The 24080-nt window shown below is 37.9% G+C and overlaps 1 protein-coding gene across 4 annotated transcripts in view; it reads left to right on the top strand.

The window, feature by feature from the left end:
* RNF123 (ring finger protein 123) overlaps positions 1–24080 on the top strand; it is a 363039-nt gene that overhangs the window by 231672 nt on the left and 107287 nt on the right. For all 4 annotated transcript variants that reach the window (XM_033926520.1, XM_033926519.1, XM_033926522.1 and 1 more), the window contains exons 28-29: positions 11040–11114; positions 17639–17726. In XM_033926520.1, coding sequence (XP_033782411.1) covers positions 11040–11114; positions 17639–17726 — 163 coding nt within the window. The remainder of the gene's footprint in view (positions 1–11039; positions 11115–17638; positions 17727–24080) is intronic.

Here is a 24080-nt window from a genome sequence, read left to right as displayed (position 1 = left end):
TGAATTACAGTGAGAATGGCAGCTTTTTACATTTTTTCCATTGACATGAATGGGTGAAATGTGAATTTCTGTTTGTAGCTCCGCCCACGTGTGCAGGTGGGCCGCGAGACCCCCAGAACATATCACCCCAGGTAGTGAGGGATCTGCATACCAAGTTTCGTTCAAATCGGTCAAGCCGGTTTTGAATTACAGTGAGAATGGCAGCTTTTTACATTTTTTCCATTGACATGAATGGGTGAAATGTGAATTTCTGTTTGTAGCTCCGCCCACGTGTGCAGGTGGGCCGCGAGACCCCCAGAACATATCACCCCAGGTAGTGAGGGATCTGCATACAAAGTTCCGTTCAAATCGGTCAAGCCGTTTTTGTTTTTTAATAAATATTTTTTATTCTTTTTTTTAAATTCTTATATCAAGTGAAATACATGTAATACATTCAATTATGAAAAAACACTTGAAATTATTATTAAATGTTCTTACAATGTGAATTAAATAAACCCTTTATCAGAATTTTATATCATATTAATATTACAATAGTTTTCCCTCCCTACCCCTTCTATATATTCTATACATGTGTTATTATATCTGATCAGTAGAATAATTTGTCAATGGTCCCCATATTTTATTAAATTTTTTAATATAACCTTGTTGTAATGCCAATACTTTTTCCATTTTATATATATGACAAATTGAATTCCACCAAAAAGTGTAATTCAATTTAGTGTAATCCTTCCAGTTCTGAGTAATTTGCTGTATGGCGACCCCTGTTAAAATTAATAAAAGTTTATTATTATTAGCTGAAATCGGACTTTTTGTTCTCATTGCTGTTCCAAATAATATTGTATCATATGATAGTCCAACATGATTTTCTAATAAATTATTAATTTGGGGCCAAATTAATTTCCAAAAGGAATTAATGCAGGGACAAAAGAATAGTAAATGGTCCAATGTCCCCACTTCTATCCTACAATGCCAGCATCTATTAGATCTATTACTATCTAATTTTTGTAATCTCGTAGGGGTCCATAAAACTCTATGTAATAAAAACAACCATGTTTGACTCATAGATGCTGATCTTGTAGTATGTATTCTCCAGGACCAAAATTTTTGCCATTGAGATGGAAAAATTATCTGTCCTATCTCAATACTCCAAATATCCCTAAGTCCTGATCTCTTTTTTTTGTTTAAAAATTCGTTTATTTTCTTATACCATTTTGCGGCTTGGTGTCCTAGAAAATCCGCTTGAAAACAAAGGATTGGTAAACTATATTGAGTGTTAAGATTCTTCCATTCAGGGAACCCTTCCTGAATGGCCTGCTTCAATTGCATCCATTTAAAATATTGTGTTTTTTCTAATCCAAATTTTTGTTGCAATTGTGAAAAACTAAGCAGTGATCCATTTACTATTACATCTTTTAAAGTACGTATACCTGCTTTTATCCATTGTTTCCATACTATTTTAAATCCACCAATTTTGATCCTGGAGTTTACCCAAATAGATTGATTTAAAGATTTAGCCAATGGATCTGTTGATAAATTGCTTATAAATCTTAATGTTTTCCATGTATCTATTAGAATTCTATGATCTTTATATCTCCTAGGTATTGTTATACTAATGAAATGTTCTGGATGTAAAGGGAACATGAGGCGCCATTCTAAATATAACCAGTCGGGTACATTTTCCATGAGATCTGGGAGGATCCAATACATTCCCTGTCTTAAAATATAGGCTTGATGGTACCTATAGAAATTTGGAAAATTTACCCCTCCTTCCTTAATTGTTTTTTGTAATGTTGCTAAAGCGATTCTTGGTCTTTTCCCAAACCAAACAAATTTTGTTAGTATACTGTTTAATTTTTTATAAAATGACCCCTGAAAAAATATTGGAATCATACTCATTTGATAACAAACCACAGGTAAAATCATCATTTTAATTGTTTGGATTCTTCCCCACCAAGAAAGATGTAAAGGATTCCATTGCTCGCACATTTCTGTTATTTTCTTTAATAAAAGTTTTTCATTCTCTTTAACTGTGTCATCAGTTGTATTTTTTATAAGAATACCTAAATATTTTAGTCCTTCCTCTTTCCATTTAAATGAATATGAATCAAATAATCCTTTGGTGCAATGGATATTAATTGGAAGAACTTCAGATTTTTCCCAATTGATTTTATATCCAGAAAACTTTCCAAACTTTTCTATTAAATTAAGTAGATGTGGAATGGTGTCTTCTGGTTCTCTTAAATATAATAATATATCATCTGCATATGCAGATAATTTAAATTCCCAATTAGAAAATGTGATTCCTTTTATTCCCTTAGTTTGATTTATTGCAATTAATAAGGGTTCTAGAACGATATCAAAAAGTAAGGGAGATAAAGGACAACCTTGTCTAACTCCCCTTAGCAAGTTAAATTTATCAGATAAGTTATTGTTTATATTTAATCTTGCTCCAGGGGAGCTATATAATGTTTGAATCATTTTAATAAAACCAGGTCCTATACCAAACCATTCTAGAGCTTGATACATAAACTTCCATTCTACTCTATCAAATGCTTTTTCTGCATCTAATGATATTAGAAAAGCTGGATCATTCAAATTTTTTGCTAAATTTAGAGAATGAAATGCTAATCTAGTGTTATGTGAAGAGTGTCTTTTAGCAACAAATCCTGTTTGGTGTATATCAATAATAAAAGGAAGAGCTTTTGCTAATCTTATAGCTAGCACTTTAGCAATTAATTTAGCATCTACATTCATCAAAGATATAGGCCTATAATTTGTTATCAATGTCGGATCCCTGTTTGGTTTTGGTAAGACAATTATAACAGAATCAGCCATAGTTCCTGATATATTTCCATTATTTATTTGATATTGATATAAATTTAATAGATAAGGTAATAAAATATTTTGAAATGTTTTGTAAAATTCAACAGTATATCCATCTCCACCTGGAGCGGATCCAACTCTAAGAGCTTTCAATGCTGATTCTACTTCTTTTAAAGATATATGTTCTTCTAAACTTCCTTTTATATGATCTGGAATATTTGGTCCAATAAATGCCTTTAAAAATTCTATACCATCTTGTTCTTTATTTTCATAAGTATCAGAAGTATATAAATCCTTATAAAAATCAAGAAACTGTTTTATAATATCTTCATTACTAGTGTGTGTATTGCCCCGTTTATCCTTAATTGCAATAATCTTAGATTTTCTTTTTTTTGCTTTAATAAAATTTGCTAATAATCTTCCATTTTTATTTGAATTTCCATAATACTGTACTTGCCGACAGAACATATCTTTCCTTACAAATTGAGAAGAAATCTCATTATATTTAACTTTTGTTTTTAATAATTTCTGCAATGTATCATGTTCCCATTTAATAATTAATTTTTGTTCTAATAATTTAATTTCTTGTTCCAATTGTATAAATTGTTTTTTAAGTTGTTTTTTCATATATGCAGAATATGATATGATATTCCCTCTCATTGTTGCTTTATAAGCGTCCCATAAAATTTCAATGTTTATGTTATCCGAATTATTGAATTGAAAGAATTCATGCATTTTTTCTTTAATATTTTCTATAAATTTTATGTCTGCAAGTAAAGCATTATCAAATCTCCAAATTGGTTTAGAATAAACTGATATATCATTCTGCAGATCAATCCACACACCAGCATGATCTGATATAATAATAGGATCAATAATTGCTTTCATCACTTTTTGTGCTATGTTATTAGAAACGAATATATAATCAATTCTTGAAAAGGATTTATGGACCTGAGAACAGAAAGAATATTCTTGATCATTAAAATGAAGGATACGCCATATATCTACTAAATCACAAGTTTGTATCAAATTATCTAATCCTAATGATTTCATAATTTTACTTGGTTTTTTATCCAGAATAGGATCCATTACAGCATTGAAATCTCCAGCTACTATTAAATTATTAGCAGCCAGTGGTAGTAATATCTGCTGAATATTTTTGAAAAACTCCATTTGATTTGAATTAGGAGCATATAAATTAAATAAGTCCAGGGTTGTATTCCTCAGATCCATTTTAATATGTACCCATCTTCCTAATGGATCAAATTTTATTAACTTAAAATCTGCTATACATTTTTTATTTATGAGAATAGCTACTCCTGCTTTTTTTCCAACAGCCGGTGCAAAAAAACATTTGGACACCCAACCTTCTTTTAGTTTATTAGATTCAATACCTGACAAGTGTGTCTCTTGTATGAAATAAATATCAGCTTTTTGCTTATGAAGAAAATCTAGTATTTTCTTTCATTTGATTGGATGGTTAAGACCATTGACATTAAGAGAATAAATTTTAAGAGCCATTTAAATTAATAAGTAATATTTGAAGTAAAATTCTATAAATATATTTTTGATCAGATATCCACACATGTTTAATATTTATTCTTTTATTTATTATTAAACCCTTACTTTTAAGATTTTCTTTAATTAATTTCATCTCCCTTTTCCTACCCCCCTCCCTTCCCTCCCCATTTAGCAAAAATAGTGTATACTTGGCAACACGCATATCAAGATCAGCCATAACACACTCCAAGAAGACCCTTTAGCTTTCCAAATACAGTTTAAGTCATTAAATATTTAAATAATATTAAAATGTAAATAATTCATATATTATATATCTATGAATTCAGTCAGTTTCATATACATTTCTTAGGATATTTTAAAATTCTATATTTATTACCATTAATTCATTAATAAATAAATAAATATAGTATTTATCTTTTATTATATCCCAAAAAACTTTTTCCTCTCATCTTATATTTTATTATAGTAATATCATTAATATGGGAACATAATGATATAGGAACAATAGTTTCACAAGTAAAGAATCTCCCCCTCATGAGAGAACACCGCTAAAATCACACACCAGGCACATACATCGTTTCTCCACTTATCTGATTCTCTCTTTATCTCTTCTCATTTTTATTTTCTTCTTTTTCCTTGTCTTCTTTCTTCTTCTTTTTCTAAAGAGATTATATTGAATAGTTCTTCACGATCTTCCAAAGTTCTTGTAATCCATTTTCTGATTTCTTTTTTCTTCTTATATTTTATATTATATGTTCATGTTGTGTTTCCGGTATGAAAAAAATCCATTTCCTGTGTTCCTCACGCATAGACCTTCGGGATTGTAAGTTTTTAGATTTTTAAGTCATTTTGAAGAGAGAAGAGGGAATACAATTCAAACAAGTATATATATGTGTCCGGTGTGCGACCCCGCAGCAGTCTCACCACAGGAAAAGAAAAACCTCACCCGAAAAACCATCCCCCTCAATTTTTTTTTTAATCTCTGATATTCCCACCAATCTATTCTGTCTGTAATAAATTTCAAAGCAGGCTTTCTATATTACATTCATTTAAATTTATGTTAACTTTCTTTCTTTTCATATTTTATATTATAATTATAATTATTTCCTGTTAAACTTACAAACATATAATTGCATTAAGCCTTTTAAAATTTTTTTTTTTTTTTGCATTTTAGAATGTCTGTTACATTCTAATTCTATTGTAAGAGAGACGTTGAAAAGAATATATTTGAAGCTAATTAAAAACATTCTAAATCGTTGCATTTTGAAATATAGTAAATTCTTTAAAGTTATTTTTCTCTATATAATTAATATATGATGATATATATAGTATAATATTTTTCCCAACATTTCTAATTAATAAATTAAAGACATATTATTCAAAATTAGGATGACATAGGTATTTCTTGAGTTTGAATAAATTTCTCTAGTTTCTCAGCATCATCAAATGTAAAAGTTTTATTTCCGATGGTAACCTTCATGTTTGCAGGATACATTAATCCAAACTTTGCACCTAATTCTCTTAGTTTTGGCCTCAATTCCAGCAACTTTTTCCTTTTTATCGCTGTGTTTTTAGCAAAATCAGGAACAAAGTGGATATAAGCATCTTGATATTTAAGACCTTTATTTTGCTTTGCTAGTTGAAGTATTTCTAAGACCTGTTGGTGGCGCAATAGTTTGAATATAAATAGTCTTGGTCCGTGTTGATTTTCTCCTCTCTTCATAGGCACTCTATGTGCTCTTTCTACCTCTATGGGATATTTTGTTTTTATCGGAAGCAGTTTGGGTAACAGATTTTCAATAAAGACTACCGGATTTCCCTTTTCTGCTCCTTCTGGTAATCCAATCAAACGGACATTACTTCTTCTTTCTCGATTAGAATAATCTTCAATTTCTTTAGTAAGTATTTCTATTTTTTTTCTTTCTGTTTGACTGTAACTTGCTTCTTCTTCTACAAGCATCATTCTTTCTTCTAGATTATTTGACTTTAATTCCAGGAGATCCATTTTTTTGTTTAGCGTTGAAACATCCTCTGATATATTCGTAACTTTTTTTGTTAAAACTGATAGCATTTCCTTTATTTCCTTTAGTTCTTTTATTACTTCTATATCTGTCATTTTTGAACCTGTCTCCTGTTCCGGTTTTGCTCTTTTGCTGCTACCAGCCAGCGCAAAGTCATTCTTGTTTTGTTTTCCTGTTGCCATCTTTTATCTTATCTTCTTTATTTAATCCAGGCTTTTTTTTCTTATTTTTTTTTAAATTCTTTTAGACTTTTTGCAGACTTTCAAGGTCTTTTTCTTGGAGCTCACTTATTAGCCAACCTTCCTCATGCGCGTCCAAGCCACGCCCCAGTCAAGCCGTTTTTGAATTACTGTGAGAATGGCAGCTTTTTACATTTTTTCCATTGACATGAATGGGTGAAATAAGATTTTCTGTTTGTAGCTCCGCCCACGTGTGCAGGTGGGCCGCGAGACCCCCAGAACATATCTCCCCAGGTAGTGAGGGATCTGCATACCAAGTTTCGTTCAAATCGGTCAAGCCGTTTTAGAATTACTGTGAGAATGGCAGCTTTTTACATTTTTTCCATTGACATGAATGGGTGAAATCTGATTTTCTGTTTGTAGCTCCGCCCACGTGTGCAGGTGGGCCGCGAGACCCCCAGAACATATCATCCCAGGTAGTGAGGGATCAGCATACCAAGTTTCGTTCAAATCGGTCAAGCCGTTTTTGCGTGATCGCGGCACATACACACATACATACACACCTCCGATTTTATATATATATATATATAGAAGATTAACTAGATAATAATAAATATAATATATATAGTAAAATTACACTATCAAACTGGCTTCAAAAAGTGCTAAGTGAACACAATTTCTTGATTGACAAGGTTACAATGAAAGTTTCAGATACTAATATAGTTGTAGAAAGTTAAGGACATAATGGATTTGGTTATTTTGCCTGTCAAGGATGACTGTACATTGTTTTCCTTATAATTTTTATTGTACTTTAGGTTGTACTGAGCGGCCCTCGATAATGTGGACTTGGCATAAGTCTTAAATTTGAATTTTAAGTTGTTTCTTTTGAATTGTTTTCTTTTCCTTTTCCTGATTTTTGTTATTGATGTAACAAATATTAATAAAAATGTAAATTAAAAAAAAAAAAGGTGAACGCTTAGACCCACAACCTGAACTCTAGTGATTTTTCACGGAGCCAGTTGCAAATGAGACCATCATAGCATGTTCACTATCTCTGCCACCTGCTTCTCATTACATCTAAAAACTCTACATAGATAAGAAGATTGTTACTTATCTGTATTGCATGGTGGCAAAAATTCAGCTCTGCAACTGCTCCGGGTACTTTTTGAAGCCAGTTTGATAGTATAACTAGGGAAATTCAAATTACCAAATAGTGATAAACTAACAACTCTATCACTGATCACCTTAAATAGATAATAATAAATATATAAATATTAAATAATATTATATAATAATATTAATAAAATAATAAATAAATAGATAAATAGATAATAATAAATATAATAAAATATATAATATATATGATAATAAATATGATATATAAATATATCATATTTATTATCTATTTAAGGTGATCAGTGATAGAGTTGTTAGTTTATCATCATTTGGTAATTTGAATTTCCCTAGTATATAGTGTAGTTTACGAAGATTGCAGTCATAACAGGTTAAGCACTACATATGAACCCAATTGCAGAACAACACTTGTAAAAAAAAGAAAAGAAAAATCTGACAGCTATTTATTTAAATAATGTATATACCATATATTAACTATATGGTTTAAAAAGTTCACTTTTTAATGGATATACCATCTATTTATAACAATAGCTAAGTGATTTATAATAATTTAAAATGAAAAAAAAACCCAAAACAAAAGTGATGTGTTGACTGGGAATGCGAGGTGTGATCAAAAAATATGGTGAATGTTTAAATTTAAAAAATATATATATTACAGTAAAAGACACATTGCCATTAATCCCCTCAAAATACTCCCCCTCGCTCCTATTCTTGCCACTTTCTGAAGCGATTCTGGAAGTCCTCTTTCATGAGTGTCTTCAGTTGTGCTGTCATGGTGCCTCGATGTCCTGAATGGATTCAAAACCTTTACCTTTCGTGGTCATTTTGACTTTGAAGAAGAGACAGAAATCACACAGTGCCAGATCCAGTGAATAAGGTAGATAAGGACACATAATATTTTTATTTGACAGAAATTGCCGTACCAGAAGCAATGTGTGACATGGAGCGTTGTCATGATAGACAACCATTTGCCCATTCACACTCAGTCGCCTTATGTTTATATCTGTTGTTAAAATGTTTTGAACGGAACCATAAGAGAGCCTCAGAAATTTTGCTTGTTTGATCAAATCATTTTGCTTAATCTTTCAACATTCTCTTGGGTTTTTGATGTTGAAGGACGACCTGATCTCTCTCTCTTTGTCTTCAACCGATTCACAACCATTACAAAATTGTTCAAACCACTTATAAACCATCTTCTTGGTCACTGCAGCATCCCACCATAAACTAATTTTAACATTTCATATGTTTTGCACTTTTTTGCAGTTTGAAACAAAATTTTGTGGTAATTTATGACACTCTTTAAAACACTCTTTAAAACACTCTTTCAACCATAGCTCAGAACCGACTGACTGCACCAAACAAGTTGAAACTTGTCACACACTGTTACTAAGGTTTCATGCACCACTTCCCATATTGAAGATCCCTTCCTTTCTGTTAAAAAGAGGAGACTGAGAGGGGACATGATCGAAACATTCAAGATATTGAAGGGAATTGACCTCATAGAGAAAGAGATTGTTCACCCTCTCCAAGGTGGAAAGAATGAGAGGGCACTCTCTAAAGTTAAAAGGGGACAGATTCCGTACAAACGTAAGGAAGTTTTTCTTCACCCAGAGAGTGGTAGAAATCTGGAACGCTCTTCCAGAGGCTGTTATAGGGGAAAGTACCCTTCAGGGATTCAAGACAAGGTTGGATAGGTTCCTACTGGAACAGAACATATGCAGGAAAGGCTAGACTCAAATAGGGCACTGGTCTTTGACCTATGGGCCGCCATGTGAGCGGACTGCTGGGCACGATTGGCCACTGATCTGACCCAGCAGCGGCAAATCTTATGTTCTTATGGTACTCAGCAGCAGCATTCACTCTATTTTTTTTTTGATCACACCTCGTATATATACTCCAGGGTGAATTCTGTGCAACTGTGCAATGCAGAATTTGGGCAGTATTCCCTGCCTTTGCAGAATTGTGTATATGGAGGCAGAAGTATTAGCTTTGGGGGTTTGCATTGTTCTCAAATCCCCCATCCCTTTGCTGATCATTGCAGGAGGAGAGCGTTAGCACATTAGGCCACATCCTCCTCTGTTACCGAAGTCTAGATTGCTGATTGGCATTGCATGGCATGGGAAGATGTACTCGGATAAAATGGCACGGACAAAAAAATCATGTTGACAAAATATTATGGGAGAAGCTGGCCCAAATGAAATGTCATGGTGACAAAATGATATGGAAAATAAAAGCAAAGAAGTAGAGTATTAGAGAAATAGTCCTTTAATTAAACAGAAACATGATGGCAGATAAAGACCAAATGGCCCATCCAGTCTGCCCATCTGAAGCATCTACTATCTCCTCCTTTCTCTAAGAGAATCCATGTGCCTGTCCCATGTCTGCACCACCTCTACTGGGAGACTATTCCACCCATCCACTGCTTGCCCTGGATTGCTACTCCATTGGCCAGGTATTAGTGACCTGGATTGGCCACCGTGAGAACAGGCTACTGGGCTTGATGGACCCTTTCTGTAAAAAAGTATTTCCTTAGATTACTCCTGAGCCTATCATCTCTTCATCCAACGCCCTCTCATTCTCTCCAACCCAGTATGCAGAATTTTGTAGAATTTTAAGCATTGTGTGTAACATTTTAGATTTTTTTTTTTTTTCCTTTCAGAATTGACCCGGAAGTGTAGGTTGGTATAGGAATGAAGCTGATGTTCACGTCTCTGGATTTTCACTTCTTACATGTTTTGTTTGTTCTCTCCATATTTACATTTTATTTGGCCATACACACAATTGTTAATTTAGGGCTAGATATATAAGTAAGGGTTTTCCTTTATTTTGGGTCTATGAGAAAAAAAATGCTTAGAGTACATATCACAATGAAATGTGAACAGTAGAAACTGGTATAGGCCATATTGTAAGTTTTCAGTGGCTCATCTTTCTCCTTCGTGTTGCTTTCCCTGACTTCTCTTCTCCCCCCTGCCCGAGGGCAAACCCCCAAACTCTTTCTATCCCTTTTTACTCTGGAACACCTCAGGCACATACCACTACTTTTTTCTTCACGTTCCACCTCTCTCTCTAGTCATCTTCACAGCTGTGTTTTTCCCCCTGCCCAGGCATGCACCCCAGCTTTTTCTGCTCCCTCTATCTCCAACAGACATTCCTAGCTTGCTCTTCTTAACCTCGGTGTCAAGGTAAGGCGGCAGAATATTTTACTAAGCAGTTTGCTTGATCTGTTGATGCTAGTTATTCAGCTTTGCACTTTGCTGTATTGTCGTTCTGTTGTGTTTTACAGGAAAGAAGTCTTTTTGAACAACTCAATTGAAATATTTTCTCTTTTTGAAGCCCTCTGACATTTTATTTTATTTTTCAGGCTACGAAGACACATTAACACGCCTTGCTGCTATTCTTGCCAAGCACTTTGCAGACCCAAGGATTGTAGGCACTGGTAAGGTTCATTCCTACTTACGTTGTCTTATGTGTGACACATTTCAGGGTTATACAGATCTCCTGGCTTGTGTTTGATGTCAGGTGAGTCCTAGTTAATTATCTGTCACCTCTGTGACTACTGCAGACCCAGGAGATTATTTACGAGGGACCCATGTTTTCTGTACCCCATCCCATGTGATGTAAGTCTTCCTCTCCATGCACGAACCCTCACCCCCACCCCACCATCTCATATTAGTTCCTTCAGTATGCCCCTCCATGTAGGTCTTGCCTCTCCCTGTTCCTGTCTGTTTCATGAAGGGTTTTACTCTAATTGATCCCACCCCACCCTCTCCATAATGAAAAGAAAATACAGAGGGTAAGTGGAGTTCCAACAAGCTATGAAGTTAGTTAATGGCTCCGTTGATCTAAATATTACTAAAATATTTTTTAAAACCCTTTAATCATTTTTGACAGAATGCATATGTGAATATATGATTTTAATAACTCACAGCCTTCTGGATTTAAAAGGAAATTGATTTTATGCTCTCTTTCTTTACAATTTCTGGTCCTTTTTTTCTTCTTTGTCCCCATTTGCAGGCTGCTGTACCCACAGCACTTCTTTCAGGCCTTGTGATAGGCAGGAGGAACATTGCTTAAAAGTGCATTAATTTCCTATGTTGCTCAATGCCAGTCTTTCAGTGTGATCAAAGAGATTCCATAATCTCATAGCGTATCTATGAATCATACACTGCTAAGTGCCATTACTCCTGCCACCTATAGGGCTTGAGAAAAATGTTGGGATTGGAAATAGTGGAAGGGAAGTGCTGACTGGGTGTCCACTGACCTTTTACCACTCTTGCTCAATGGCAGCAATGAGAGCTACAACTCTGTGCTTCATAGCATTTATGCTGTCTCTGGATTTAACAATGATTGAGCTTTTTCTTTGCAGAAAGTTTATTAAAATTATTTTAAATATACATTAATTTTGTATTGCTAGAGATGGGTGTTATGAAAAGTGTATGCAGTGTATTGTTGATATTGGTATCTCAATTTCACAGTCATAGAGATAAGTTTAAGAATATACAGTATATAAGAAGGGTGTTCTGAAAAAAACAACACAACACCTGGAGGCACACAACATGATGGCGAGGAGTAGATGTTGAAGTCCCTTTTTTATGGCCCTTCATAATAAGGAGATTCAGTTTGCTTTATTATACCCTGCAAAACTCAATTTATCACATCATGGCCAAACTTCTATTTATTTTTCTGTTGCTAACGCTAAGAAATTTCTGGCTGGACTTGAGGGACCATCAGATGGCACGTGATCCTTTTGAGGGAAATGCAGGTTCTTGTGGAGACTTTTTGGCTTCTTCCTTCAGAGATTGTCACAGTTCTAGACAGTTGTTGGGCTAGGGTGATGTTTAACTGCCCTGGGTTATAAACTAAAGTGATTTTTTTGATGGCCTTCATCTATATTTTCATTTGTATTGTATTTGGACTGGGGGAGTAACTGTAAATAATCAATGTTTTTAGAGACTTTGACTGTCAGTTTTGGATGTGCTTATCAAATGTGGAGAGTTAGCCAAGTGTGTGTTTGGGTTTTTTCCCCCAAGAAAGCCATATTTTATGAAACACTATGGGAGGCTTAATTGAGTTATCTGTATCTGTTAATGGGAGGAGGGAGGACGTAGTGCTGGTTCTTTAGTTAGGACTCATTAGTTTTATGGATGGTTTGGGGTTCTGGGGGTTGAGGGTTAAAAGGGCATAACAGAGGGAGGAAAGGGAGGGGATTTAGAATTCTGATGAGGGCTGTTTTCAGTGTGGTAGGTAATGGATGGGGGAGTGTTTGTGTTTCATTGTTTTTATTATCTCCTCTATTTCCTCTGGAATATGATCTTTGGAGTATTGGGGGAGGAAGAGTATTGGTTGGTATTCCGTTGACTAGGATTGAAATGTAATTTGTTTAGCAATGTTCTCATTGAGGGGCTGGGGCACTCTCCCCCTTGAATATCTTGCAGTCAGTTTTGTACTTGTTATAATATGTTTTATTATACAATGGTTGAAATAATCTCTTGGCATATAGGAGGGATTTCAACTTCTATTAAATGTAGTAGAATCTTACAAGTTTTAAATCAACATAAAGTCCATGTGGTTTTCCTACAGGAAACACATTTGGACTCCAAGAAGCATCAAAAATTGTGTAGCTGGTGGGTGGGGGGACTTTGTGGAAGGTCCAACTAAGATTTAGAAAAGTTGGAGGAGTTATACAGTACGTTTTCAGAAGGGGTTGTTGGTGGCGAAAGATTCGAGTGTTATTGATCCATCTGGTAGATGCATTATAAAGCACATTACTTTAGAAATATAGTAGATGAAGGCAGATAAAGACTCGAATGGTCCATCCAGTCTGCGCAACCTGATTCAATTAAAATTTTTTTTAAAAATTTTTTTTCTTAGCTATTTCTGGGCAAGAATCCAAAGCTCTACCCGGTACTGTGCTTGGGTTCCAACTGCCAAAATCTCCGTTAAAACCTACTCCAGCCCATCTACACCCTCCCAGCCATTGTGAAGCCCTCCCCAGCCCATCCTCCACCAAACGGCCATATACAGACACAGACCATGCAAGTCTGCCCAGAACTGGCCTTAGTTCAGTTTTTAATATTATTTTCTGATTCTAGATCCTCTGTGTTCATCCCACGCTTCTTTGAACTCAGTCACAGTTTTACTCTCCACCACCTCTCTCGGGAATGCATTCCAAGCATCCACCACCCTCTCCGTAAAGTAGAATTTCCTAACATTGCCTTTGAATCTACCACCCCTCAACCTCAAATTATGTCCTCTGGTTTTACCATTTTCCTTTCTCTGGAAAAGATTTTGTTCTACGTTAATACCCTTCAAGTATTTGAACGTCTGAATCATATCTCCCCTGTCTCTCCTTTCCTCTAGAGTATACATATTCAAGGCTTCCAGTCTCTCCTCATTTGTCTTCTGGCGCAAGCCTCCTATCATTTTCGTCGCCCTCGCAAACTTTCTTGCCGGCAGCACACTAAATCTTGGGAGTTACATTATACCGTCATTTAACCTTTGACGAGCATACAGATTTATTAGTCAAGAAATATTTTTTTGTCTTGTGAAAGTTACGGACCATCAAAAAATATTTTGATCTAACAGCTTTTAGATTGTACAGATCTCAGTTTGTCTGTGCTTGACTATTGTAATATAATCTATTTGGGATCCTACAAGAAAATTCTTAGAAGATTAAGGATAATTAAAAATTCAGCTGTCCGATTGAATTTCGGTCTGAAAAAACAAGAGCATGTTGTCCCTTATTATCAACAATTGCACTGGTTGCCTATAGAGGCAAGAGTCCTGTTCAAATTCACTTGTATCTGCTTTAAATCTATATTTGGGTTGGCTCCAATTTACCTTTCTTCTCATTTTGAGTTGTCTAGGCCCATTAAGGTTACTCGAAGTTTCCATCTATTTGCCTATCTGAAACTACAATCTTGCCGATACAAGGGTTTTCTGGACAGAACACTTGCATTTCAGGCAGGCAAAATGAATATCTGGCGAGGTGCAATTATTTCTCATGCTTCATCTTATTGTTCTTTTAGAAAATTGATAAACTGTTCTAAATCTGCTTGTATTTCCTGTTCAATTGTATTTTCCACTGATTGTCCAGTTTTTCTTTAATGTGGACCGCCTTGAACTGCCGGTGTGGCAGTATATAAGAATAAAGTTTATTATTATTAAATCCAGTGCCCCGGCCGGAAGGCACCCGGAAGTGCACAGTCATTGCGTTGACATCCGCTCATGCGCGGAGGCCCATCTAGTCACGACCCGCTTCAGTGGAGAGATCTGGGAGGTACGGAGAGAGGAGAAGAGACGCCGGCAAGGACGAGAGTCATCTGCGCTGGCTGACTGCCTAAAGGACGTTCCTCTTGCCATGAGAGGTACGTCCTATAGACAGTCAGCCGGCGTGGATGACTCACGTCCTCACCAGTGTGTCACGGTACACCTGAAATCTCAGGAGGCACACTGGGGTGTCGCATCACACAGTTGGCGATACACTGCTCTAGAACAAAAACCTTTACTCCTTGTGAATATTGATGCCTGGATCAGTATGATAGATCCTTTTTTAAAGCCATTATATAGGACACTAGTCTTTAAGCCCATTACATTAACGGGTGCTAGAATAGATGTGTGTGTCTGTCTTTTTCTCTCTCTCTCTCTCCTTGGCCGCTTTCTGTCTGTCTTTCTTTCTGTCTCTTTTTCCTCCACTGTCCACCACCACCCCTTGCCAGCTCCTCCCCCTGTCCAGCAGTAGCCCTTCTCCCTTCCTTTTAGCTCCCCCCTGTCCAGCAGCACTCATTCCCTGCTCCCCCTGTCCCTCTTCCGTGCTCTCCCTGTCCCTCTTCCCTGCTCCCCGATCCATCAGCACCTCTTTCGTGCTTCCCCTGTCCCTCTTCCCTGCTTCCCGGTCCATCAGCACCTCTTCCGTGCTCCCCCTGTCCCTCTTCCCTGCTCCCCCGTCCATCAGCACCTCTTCCATGCTCCCCCTGTCCATCTTCCCTTCTCCCTCGGTCCAGCAGCACCCCTTACCTGCTCCCCCTGTCCAGCATGTTCGTTTGCAGCCTTGTGAGGATAGCGGCCGGCTGTAGCAAACCTCGCAGGAACCTATGCACCTCAGTAGCAAGTTCCCTCTGACGCGATTGCGTACGTCAGAGGAAATATGCTACTGAGGTGCTGAGCGGCCTGTGACGTTTGCTACAGCCGGCCGCTATCCTCACCAGGCTCCTTTGAAGAGTGGCGTCAGCAGCAGTACTGGACAGTTTCACAGCAGCGGCGACCACCGTGGCCGGCAATCGGGCAGCAATGACGCGGCTCTGGCGCCGCTGGGAGAGAGCTTGCCTGCGCTTCCTCCAGAAGCAGCAGTTGGTGAGTGAGGGCAGGAGGAGGAGAGTCACCAGAATGTTCCCTGCCGCCGTGTTCTAAAATAGAATTCGGCCACGGAACAGAAAACACGGCGGCAGGGATCACAAAACCCTAAGTGCGCATGCGCACATAGGGTTTTATTATATAGGATGTACATGGGGTGCCTGTTGGCATGTGTGGAGATTTTAACACTGTCTTTAACTCTCTGCAGGATAAATCCCATCCCTCTGTGATACTTCCAGTAGGCTTTTCTAAGTGTATATCATTACACTGTGATTCTTTTGTGCTTTTTACATCCCAGTGGAAGGGACTTGACTCACCTCTCTAAAATTCATAGAATTTAGTCTAGAATTGACTTATCTTTTTTACTATCTTCTGAATTAGTCCCTTCATTGCAAACAGCGGAAATAAACTCATTCTGCGTTTTGGACCATGCTTTGCTATGGGCTGTGAATGGTGAAATCTTGCTGGACTGGGGAGTTATTTGAAGCAAAATTCCCTATTCATACTGAAGAATGAATTGCAGTGTGGCTTTTTTCTTGTTGCTGCTTGAGGGGTTGGGTTTTGGAGGGATGGAGGGAGGTTATATGAAACCAGTGTTGAAGTGCATATGTTTTAATTTTTGCTGATTAGCTCCTATTTATGTTGGCTTTGTTGCTTATACCATTTGTACTTTGATCACCAATAAAATGTTTGAAACTAAAACAAACACAACACTCCAAGGAGCATATACACACACAGTATAATCTTTGATGAGTGGGGAGGGGGGAGCTGTTAGTTTGGCTGGGAGTGGGAGGGTAGATGGGGGATGGAGGAACTAAGGCCCCTCTTGCCTTAGTGCGTTTAGGCCCTAGTGAGGATGCTAGAGGAAAAGTGGTGGGATGTTCTTAGGAAGTATGTGTTATTGGTGGATTTGGAGTTTACAGTTGATATGGTTGAAAAACACAAATAAAAAAATGTTAAAACATGATTGATACACGATTCTTTCCAGCTTATGATTTATCTTTAATCTTATCTATTGTTTTGCCTTTTGTCTTTACACTGTTCTATTTCTATCATTTAAATTTCTCCAGAATTCTACTGTTCAACGGCTCCCCCTTCTGCTTCTATTCCTTTCTCTCCTCTCTTCTACCTTCCAAAGTATTTAGATCAATGCTGTCTTGTTAAAATGTTTATTTTATTTTTATTTTTCCTCTAACTCTACTTTTCACTTCTCTATTACCCTCCAGGTACTTTAGTTAGATTGTGAGCCTTCGGGACAGTAAGGGAATTTTTCAAGTACCTTTCTTATTTCTAATCTTAATGTATATTTTCTGTAAACCGCTTAGAACCTAACGGATGTAGCGGTATATAAGAAATAAATTACATTACATTACATACACATATGCCGCAGTTTGTTTAGTATATTCCTCGCTACTTTGTAGAAGGAGTCTAGCGAAAAAATTACTCAAGATGTATCACAGATATCTCAGTAATAATTGCAGAGAAATTGAAATAACTTTTGCAGACAAGAAAAGTTTTGATGTGTGTGCCCCAGTGATTTTCTTGGGCACGGATGGAGAATTGTTTTCTGTACATCACTGATTCTCTTGTGTTTTATTTCCTGAACAGATATTAAAGATTCTGTCATGCAAGCCCTTGCGAGTTATGTGTGTTATCCACATTCACTCCGAGCTGTAGAGAGGATCCCTGAGGAGCAGTAAGTTCTGATGCCACAGTCTATGCTCTATACCAGGGGTAGGGAACTCCGGTCCTCGAGAGCCGTATTCCAGTCGGGTTTTCAGGATTTCCCCAATGAATATGCAGGAGATCTATTTGCATGCACTGCTTTCAATGCATATTCATTGGAGAAATCCTGAAAACCCGACTGGAATAGGGCTCTCGAGGACTGGAGTTCCCTAACCCTGCATACCATGGAATAGAAGTAGTGTACTGGTGGAATAAGAGGGGAGGAAGATTCCTTATTTGTAGGTTAATATTGACAAATAATTGTTAGTTGGTGTGAGTAAATTTTATTTTTCTGTTTATTTGAACTTGCATTTGAACCAGTTTCTGTTAGAATTGAGCATTTTTTAAGCTATATTTTATAATTTTGGAAGCTGTTTGGATTGTACATAAAATTTGGAAAATTCTGTGCAAAATATTTTTTTTTTAATTTTGCAAAGTTCTCTTAGTTTATTTGTAATCTTTTTGTCCAGAATTTCCCCATCATAAAGCACGGCTTCTTATTATCCTGATATACAACAAGTGGGGCAGCCAAGGATGAAGCACCATGTAAATCTTCCCGCAGTTTTTTTGAGAAATCACACAGCGGTGGAGTGGTGGGGCTGAGGCGTCCTTGAAGATACATTGTGGGGTAGATTTATACCCAAACATATTTACATCCAGATCCTTATAACTGTATATAACATAGTAGATGACGGCAGATAAAGACCCGAATGGTCCATCCAGTCTGCCCAACCTGATTCAATTTAAAATTTTTTTTTTTTTTCTTCTTAGCTATTTCTGGGCGAGAATCCAAAGCTTTACCCGGTACTGTGCTTGGGTTCCAACTGCCGAAATCTCTGTTAAGACTTACTCCAGCCCATCTACACCCTCCCAGCCATTGAAGCCCTCCCCTGCCCATCCTCCTCCAAACGGCCATACACAGACACAGACCGTACAGTCTGCCCAGTAACTGGCCTAGTTCAATCTTTAATATTATTTTCTGATTCTAAATCTTCTGTGTTCATCCCACGCTTCTTTGAACTCAGTCACAGTTTTACTCTCCACCACCTCTCTCGGGAGCGCATTCCAGGCATCCACCACCCTCTCCGTAAAGTAGAATTTCCTAACATTGCCCCTGAATCTACCACCCCTCAACCTCAAATTATGTCCTCTGGTTTTACCATTTTCCTTTCTCTGGAAAAGATTTTGTTCTACGTTAATACCCTTTAAGTATTTGAACGTCTGAATCATATCTCCCCCGTCTCTCCTTTCCTCTAGGGTATACATATTCAGGGCTTCCAGTCTCTCCTCATATGTCTTCTGGTGCAAGCCTCCTATCATTTTCGTCGCCCTCCTCTGGACCGCCTCAAGTCTTCTTACGTCTTTCGCCAGATACGGTCTCCAAAACTGAACACAATACTCCAAGTGGGGCCTCACCAATGACCTGTACAGGGGCATCAACACCTTATTTCTTCTACTGACTACGCCTCTCTTTATACAGCCCAGAATCCTTCTGGCAGCAGCCACTGCCTTGTCACACTGTTTTTTCGCCTTTAGATCTTCGGACACTATCACCCCAAGGTCCCTCTCCCCGTCCGTGCATATCAGCTTCTCTCCTCCCAGCATATACGGTTCTTTCCTATTATTAATCCCCAAATGCATTACTCTGCATTTCTTTGCATTGAATTTTAGTTGCCAGGCATTAGACCATTCCTCTAGCTTTTGCAGATCCTTTTTCATATTTTCCACTCCCTCTTCGGTGTCTACTCTGTTACAAATCTTGGTATCATCTGCAAAAAGGCACACTTTTCCTTCTAACCCTTCAGCAATGTCACTTACATACATATTGAACAGGATTGGCCCCAGCACCGAACCCTGAGGGACTCCACTAGTCACCTTTCCTTCCTTCGAGCGACTTCCATTAACCACCACCCTCTGGCGTCTGTCCGACAGCCAGTTTCTGACCCAGTTCACCACTTTGGGTCCTAACTTCAGCCCTTCAAGTTTGTTCAACAGCCTCCTATGAGGAACTGTATCAAAGGCTTTGCTGAAATCCAAATAAATTACATCTAGCATATGTCCTCGATCCAGCTCTCTGGTCACCCAATCAAAAAATTCAATCAGGTTCGTTTGGCACGATTTACCTTTTGTAAAGCCATGTTGCCTCGGATCCTGTAACCCATTAGATTCAAGGAAATACACTATCCTTTCTTTCAGCAACACTTCCATTATTTTTCCAACAACTGAAGTGAGGCTCACCGGCCTGTAGTTTCCTGCTTCATCCCTGTGACCACTTTTATGAATAGGGACCACATCCGCTCTCCTCCAATCCCCAGGAATCACTCCCGTCTCCAGAGATTTGTTGAACAAGTCTTTAATAGGACTCACCAGAACCTCTCTGAGTTCCCTTAGTATCCTGGGATGGATTAGTATATGGATTTCTGAAGACAGGGCTGGATATAACATAAACGAATATAGTTTGGCCATTTGATTTTTCTCATTATCCTAGGCTTGATTTTCCCTCCGAGGCTCGATCTTTGCAAGCAATATCACCCTTCAGGCTATACCCTCCTCAGCTCAAGTTTCCAAGTTTATTCAACATTTGATATACCTCATTGGCAAAACATCTATGTGGTTTACATATAGTAAAAATATTACAAATAAATTAAAATTAAATAAAATCAGAAAGTAGAACTACATAATCAACAGTAAAGGAAGTAAAGGAAAATGTTTAAAACTGATTATGTGCTCCAGGTTTCAGATTAATCCTTCCAAGGCCTGCCCTGATCAAGATTATTAGTCTGTCAGCCGAATGTGTCCATAAACAAAAATGTTTTTCAAAGACTTTCAAGATTGAATTCCATTTGAATATGATTTGGAAGAGTATTGCAGAGTTGTGGACCATTAACTGAAAAAATATGGTCTCTGATAGATGCGTATGTAATAATATCTGTTAGAAGATTCTGCTGAAGAGAGCGAAGCATACAAGATTATTTAATAGGGGATTAGATAGTTTTCAATATAAGAAGGGGATCGATGAACTCGCATTTTAAAAACTAAAAGCAGTATCTTATATGTTAAACAATATTTCATGGACAACCGGTGAGCTGATTTCAGTAATTGAGTAACACGGTCAAATTTCTTTTTCCCTGCAAAAAATTTTATTGAGGTATTTTGTACTAATTGAAGGCAATTTATATCCTTTTATCTAATGCCATAGTATGAAGAATGATAGTAATCAAATGTACTGATTACCAAAGAATGAATGAGAATATTAATAGCAGAAGGAACTAGCTTGAACCCCTCCTTAGGCTTGACCCTCTTTCCACCCTGCATATCGAACCTCTGGCTTTCTCTGCCCCTTCTTCAGAGCGGATACATACCAGCTTTTTCTGTACTACCTACAGTAGTTCTTTTTACCATTGCCTCCTGCCTTCTCTGTGCTCTGCTGATATCTCTATCCTATTCCCAGCAAGATCCTAGTTCTCTTCATTCCCTAGTGTTTCTCTCTCTCCCTCTCCTTTCCTGAATCTCGACTCCCTTCTTATCAATACTCTCCAACTCCCAACAAGAATACAGTTCTATTTCTCTCCGCAAACTCACTTTCCCTTCATCTGCTTTCCCCTGAGTTCTGCTAGTTCTCTATCGTCTCCTGTCTCCTCATGTATATATCCTCAGCTCTCCTCCTGCCCTATCCACAGGTATAAATACTAAATTCTCTATTCACTTCCCCTCAAGGCATACATTTCTACTACTATTACAGTTTATTACATTACATTGCATTGGGGATTTCTATTCCGCCATTACCTTGTGGCTCAAGGCGGATTACAAATGAATTGTTCGGAGATTGGAAGTATTTAGGGAGTAGTTTGTACATTTCTTTGAGTTGCTAAGGATTACATCCGAGTTGTCATGATATTGGAAGTTCATATGTAGAAGTTGCTGGTGAAGAAGGTGATGCTTGGTACATTTCTGATTGTGTTAGTTCGGTTTTATGTGTTTTATGAATAGAAGGGTTTTTATTTCTTTTTTGAAGGTCTTGTAGTCTGTGGTTGAGGTCAATAGGTTGTAGAGTTGGCGTTCAAGTGTTGCAGCTCGAGTGGCTAGGAGGTTGTCGTACAGTTTTTTCTTTTGATGTTTTTGGTTGGAGGGGGTGTGAATGGTGCGTGGGTTCTCCTATGTCTGGTTGAGGTGGATTGAACTAGTCAATTGTTCCAATAGGCTGGGCTGTCTCCATTTATTGCTTACACAGATGGATCAAACACTGGTTGGCAGGCAGGAGACAGAGGGTTGGAGTGAAGGGTCACTACTCGGGCTGGAGGAAAGTCACGAGCGGAGTTCCGCAGGGGTCTGTACTTGGACCGCTGCTGTTCAATATATTTATAAATGACCTGGAAACGGGGACGAAATGTGAAGTTATAAAATTTGCGGACGACACTAAACTCTGTAGAAGGGTTAGAACTACGGAAGAGTGTGAGGACCTACAAAGGGGGGCGAATAAATGGCAGATGAAATTCAATGTAGGGAAATGCAAGGTCATGCATATAGGGAGAAAAAACCCGATGTTCAGCTACCAAATGGGGGGATTAGTATTAGAGGAAAGTAACCTTGAAAGAGTGTACTGGTGGATACAACAATGAAGTCAACGGCGCAATGCGCAGCAGCCGCGAAGAAGGCAAACAGAATGTTGGGTATTATTAAAAATGGTATTACGACCAGAACAAAAGAAGTCATCCTGCCGTTGTATCGGGCAATGGTGCGCCCGCACCTGGAGTACTGTGTTCAGTATTGGTCACCGTACCTTAAGAAGGATATGGCAATACTTGAGAGGGTCCAGAGGAGAGCGACACAAATGATTAAGGGCATGGAAAACCTTTCATACACTGAAAGATTGGAGAGGCTGGAGCTCTTCTCCCTGGAAAAGCGGAGACTCAGAGGAGACATGATAGAAACCTACAAGATCATGAAGGGCATAGAGAAAGTAGAGAGAGATAGATTCTTCAAATTTTCAAAACATAAAAGAACAAGAGGGCATTCGGAAAAATTGGAAGGGGATAGATTCAAAACAAATGCTAGGAAGTTTTTCTTTACTCAGCGGGTGGTGGATACCTGGAATGCGCTTCCAGAGGACGTAATAGGGCAGAGTACGGTACTGGGGTTTAAGAAAGGATTGGACAATTTCCTGTTGGAAAAGGGGATAGAGGGGTATAGATAGAGGATTACTGCACAGGTCCTGGACCTGTTGGGCCGCCGCGTGAGCGGACTGCTGGGCGCGATGGACCTCGGGTCTGACCCGGCAGAGGCATTGCTTATGTTCTTATGTTCTTTAAATAGTAGGCAGGAAAATTTGAAGTGTATTCTTGCTTGTATTGTTTATCATTTCTATAGTGCTACCAGACACAAGCAGCGCTGTACATTAAACACGCAAGAGAAAGTTCCTGCTCAAAAGAGCTTACAATCTAATTATGATAGTCAATCAAGACAAAAAGGTACCTGCTTAGGTAAAGAATTAGGTCATTATAAGGTATATAAAGTAGAGGACTAAGAAGGGAATGAAAAACAGATATGGGTGCTTTACAAATGGGTTGGTGTTTAAAAGCAGCTTCAAAAAAGTGGGCTTTTAGCAAGGATTTGAATATCACCAGAGACGGAGCCTGACATTCCAAGTCCTAGCTTGTTCCAAGCATATGGTGCTGCAAAGTAGAAGGGATGGAGTTGGGAGTTGACAGTAGAGGAGAAAGGTGCACACAAGAGCGACTTATGCAATGAACAGAGTTTCTGGGCGGAGTATAGAGAGATATAAGAGAGGAGAGATACTGAGGAGACGCAGAGTGAATAAACTTGTAGGTCAGTAAGAGGAGTTTGAATTGTATGCGGAAATGGACAGGGAGCCAATGAAGTGATTTGAGGAGAGAGGTAAGGTGAGTATATGGCAGAATAGGAAGTGTGCAACAGAATTCTGAACAGATTGAAGGGGAGAGAGATGGATTAGCGGAAGACCTATGAGAAGCAAGTTGCAGTAGTCTAGGTGAGAAGTGAGGAGAGTCTGGATGAGGGTCTTAGCAGCAGGCTCAGAAAGGAAAGGCTAAATTTTAACAATGTTGTAGAGAAAGAAATGGCAGGTTTTGTCGATATGTTGGATATGTGAAGAGAAGGAAAGCGATGAGTAAAAGATGACCTTGAGGTTGTGAGCTGATGAGACAGGGAGGACGAGAGAATTATCCACAGACATAGAGATCAGAAAGAGGAGAGGCATGTTTAGAAGGAAATATAACTAGTTCAGCCTTGGCCATGTTTAATTTTAGATGGTGGTGAGACATCCAGATAGCAAAGTCAGCCAGGTAGG

The sequence above is a fragment of the Geotrypetes seraphini genome, chromosome 17 (assembly GCF_902459505.1).
Source record: "Geotrypetes seraphini chromosome 17, aGeoSer1.1, whole genome shotgun sequence".
In the NCBI taxonomy this organism is placed as follows: Eukaryota; Metazoa; Chordata; class Amphibia; order Gymnophiona; family Dermophiidae; genus Geotrypetes; species Geotrypetes seraphini.
This window is presented reverse-complemented; position numbering and strand designations above follow the sequence as displayed.